The 2,584-nt window shown below is 71.6% G+C and overlaps 1 protein-coding gene across 1 annotated transcript; it reads right to left on the bottom strand.

Annotated features, from left to right (window-relative positions):
• Positions 1-752: 752 nt before the first annotated feature.
• Positions 753-2,199, bottom strand: FOXL2 (forkhead box L2). The gene has a single exon (XM_037524670.2). It carries the CDS (start codon positions 1,914-1,916, stop codon positions 795-797), a length of 1,122 nt encoding a protein of 373 aa, XP_037380567.1. The 5' UTR covers positions 1,917-2,199; the 3' UTR covers positions 753-794.
• Between the last annotated feature and the right edge of the window lie 385 nt (positions 2,200-2,584).

Genomic DNA, 2,584 nt, shown 5'->3' with positions numbered 1-2,584 from the left:
CTTAAAACATTTTAAAGGCAGTATTATGCAAAATAGCCCCATTAATTTTCTTTCTTTCTTTTTCTTTGGTAAAACATTAGCCCACCTCATAGGTCTGGAGGTGCCGGAAGAGCCGGGATGGAGGGCAGAGGAAACGCAGCCTCTCTTCCAGCCGGGATGTCGTACAAACCCGGGCGCAGGCCGCGGACAGAAGCGGCCCGGGGTCCCTGCTCCGGCCCAATCCCGGCCCTGCCCAGTGGACCCCGGCAAGTGACTTCTGAACGGCATCAAGAGGGTGCACGGAGCAAACACACGTTGGTCCCTTTCTCGGCTGCGCGGGTCTCGCTGCCGGCACAGACCCGCGCGTCTAGCCAATCTTTGCGCCACAGCCCGGCGCAGAAAGCCGAGCGGGAGCGCACCGACCTGCGACGAAGGCCAGTAGGTCTGCGCCGCCGACGCCCGGCTGCATCTCGGCCCCGGTGCTTCGTCTCCGTGGTGAGTGAGTTTTGTCCGGGAGTGTCCAGTGCGGACGCTGGGGCGCCAGGGGGAGACGAGGCCTGCAGAAAGCGCGTGAAGCGGCGGCCTGCAAGGCCGAAGGAGCGAAAGGGCATAGAGGGCAGGAGGGCGAGCGCAGGAGGCGAAGCGGAGGAGACAAAGGAGCCGGCGGCGCGGAGAGGCGTGAGGAGGCTGGCGCGGCCGTGGGCGCTGACTCCGGAGGCGACCCCCGCGAGCGCACGTCCCAGCTGTCCGCGGGGCTGCGACGGCGGCCGGCGTCGCGCGCCCCTGCACCCGCGCGTCCGGCTCGCGTGGGGCTCTCAGAGGTCGAGGCGCGAATGCAGTGCGCCTGTCTTGCTGTCATGGTCCCAGTAGGAGCAATGCATCATGGCGAGCTCGGGTTGCCGGGCGCAGGCGAACTGCAGGCCGGGTGCGTTGGTGGGCGCGGGCGCCGGGGGCGCGGCGGTCGCGGGGCTGGCGGGGCTGAGCTGGCCCGGCGGCGGGGCGGCCGCCCCGTGGTGCGGCGGGGCTGGCGGGGGCGCCGCGGCCGCGTGCAGATGGTGCGCGTGCGGGTGTGAGTGGGGGTGCGCCGGCGGCGGGGGCGCGGCGGGCGGGCCTCCCAGGCCGTTGTACGAGTTCACCACGCCGGGAGGCAGCGCCATGCTCTGCACGCGCGAGTACGGCCCGTACGAGGCGGCGGGGCCCGCCAGCCCCTTGACCACCGCGGCGGCGCCGGGGCTGCCCGGGCCCGCGGCGGCCGCGGCTGCTGCTGCCGCGGCGGCCGCGGCCGCCATCTGGCAGGAGGCGTAGGGCATGGGCGAGGGCGGTTGCGGCAGCGGCCACGAGTTGTTGAGGAAGCCGGACTGCAGGTACTTGGGCGGCGCCAGGTAGCCGTAGCCGTCGGCGCCCGCGCCCGCCACGCCGCAGCCGCCCGCCGCGCCCCCGGCCCCGAAGAGCCCCTTGCCGGGCTGGAAGTGCGCGGGCGGCGGCCGGAAGGGCCGCTTCATGCGGCGGCGCCGCCGGTAGTTGCCCTTCTCGAACATGTCCTCGCAGGCCGGGTCCAGCGTCCAGTAGTTGCCCTTGCGCTCGCCGCCGCCCTCGCGCGGCACCTTGATGAAGCACTCGTTGAGGCTGAGGTTGTGGCGGATGCTATTTTGCCAGCCCTTCTTGTTCTTCTCGTAGAACGGGAACTTGGCGATGATGTACTGGTAGATGCCCGACAGCGTGAGCCTCTTCTCCGCGCTCTCCCGGATCGCCATGGCGATGAGCGCCACGTACGAGTACGGGGGCTTCTGCGCCGGGTCGGGCTTCTCCGGGGCTGTCCCGGCGCCCCCGCCCTTGCCGGGGCTCGGCGGCGGGGCCTCGGGCTCCTTGGGCGCGCGGCCGGCGTCCGGGGCCAGCAGGGCCCCCGCGGCGTCCTCGGCCTCAGGGTAGCTGGCCATCACGACAAAGCCGGCGCGCCACGACCGGCCAGTCCCTGCGCTCTCGTCCTGGCGCCGGCGGCGGAGAGTCCGGACACGCAGGTCCACTCGCGGCAGAGGCTCAAACTTGTGGGGACGGCGGCCGTCCCCCGCGATCGCTCGCTCGCTCGCTCGCTCACCGGCAGCTTTTCGCTCCTCTCCGGTCTTCTTCCCCTTGCCCTCGGGAGCGGCCGGCGGGAGGAGAGCTCAGCCTCTGGCCATGGGGAGTCCGCCCAGCAGAGAGGGGCTCCGGCCCCGCCGCCCCTCCCCGCCCCGGCCAGTCCCCGCCTCGGGGGGTTTTCTTCTGTGCGCCCTTCCCCTCCCCCCACCCCCGGTTTCCCGAGCACGACCCGCGTCTCTGGCGGAGCTGCCTGCTGGAGTCCCCAGAGCGCCCGGAGCTTCGCTCTGCTCTGATTCGTATGGGCTCCGCCGAGTTCCGCTTGCGTCAGGCGCCTTCGCCCCTATAGCCGGGCGGCCAGTCGCGCACCGGCGAGTTCATCTCCAAGTCACTTTTTCGTAAACGCCCCGCACAGCCCGGACCGGCCTGTCCCCTCCCTCCGAGCCTAGGGGGCCGGGTCGACTGCCAGGCTCGAGCTCTCGCAAGCCCCTGAAACCCGTCAGTGCCCGCTTTGCGCACAGGGCCAGGCGAT

The sequence above is a fragment of the Talpa occidentalis genome, unplaced genomic scaffold (genome assembly GCF_014898055.3).
Source record: "Talpa occidentalis isolate TD23 unplaced genomic scaffold, MPIMG_talOcc4v2.1 talOcc4.4, whole genome shotgun sequence".
In the NCBI taxonomy this organism is placed as follows: Eukaryota; Metazoa; Chordata; class Mammalia; order Eulipotyphla; family Talpidae; genus Talpa; species Talpa occidentalis.
Note: the sequence above shows the minus strand (reverse complement) of the source record. Positions and strands in the feature narration are given on the sequence as shown.

Excerpts from the sequence above, each read along its gene's own strand:
- FOXL2 (XM_037524670.2), bottom strand. The coding sequence starts at position 1,916 with ATGGCCAGCTACCCTGAGGCCGAGGACGCCGCGGGGGCCCTGCTGGCC.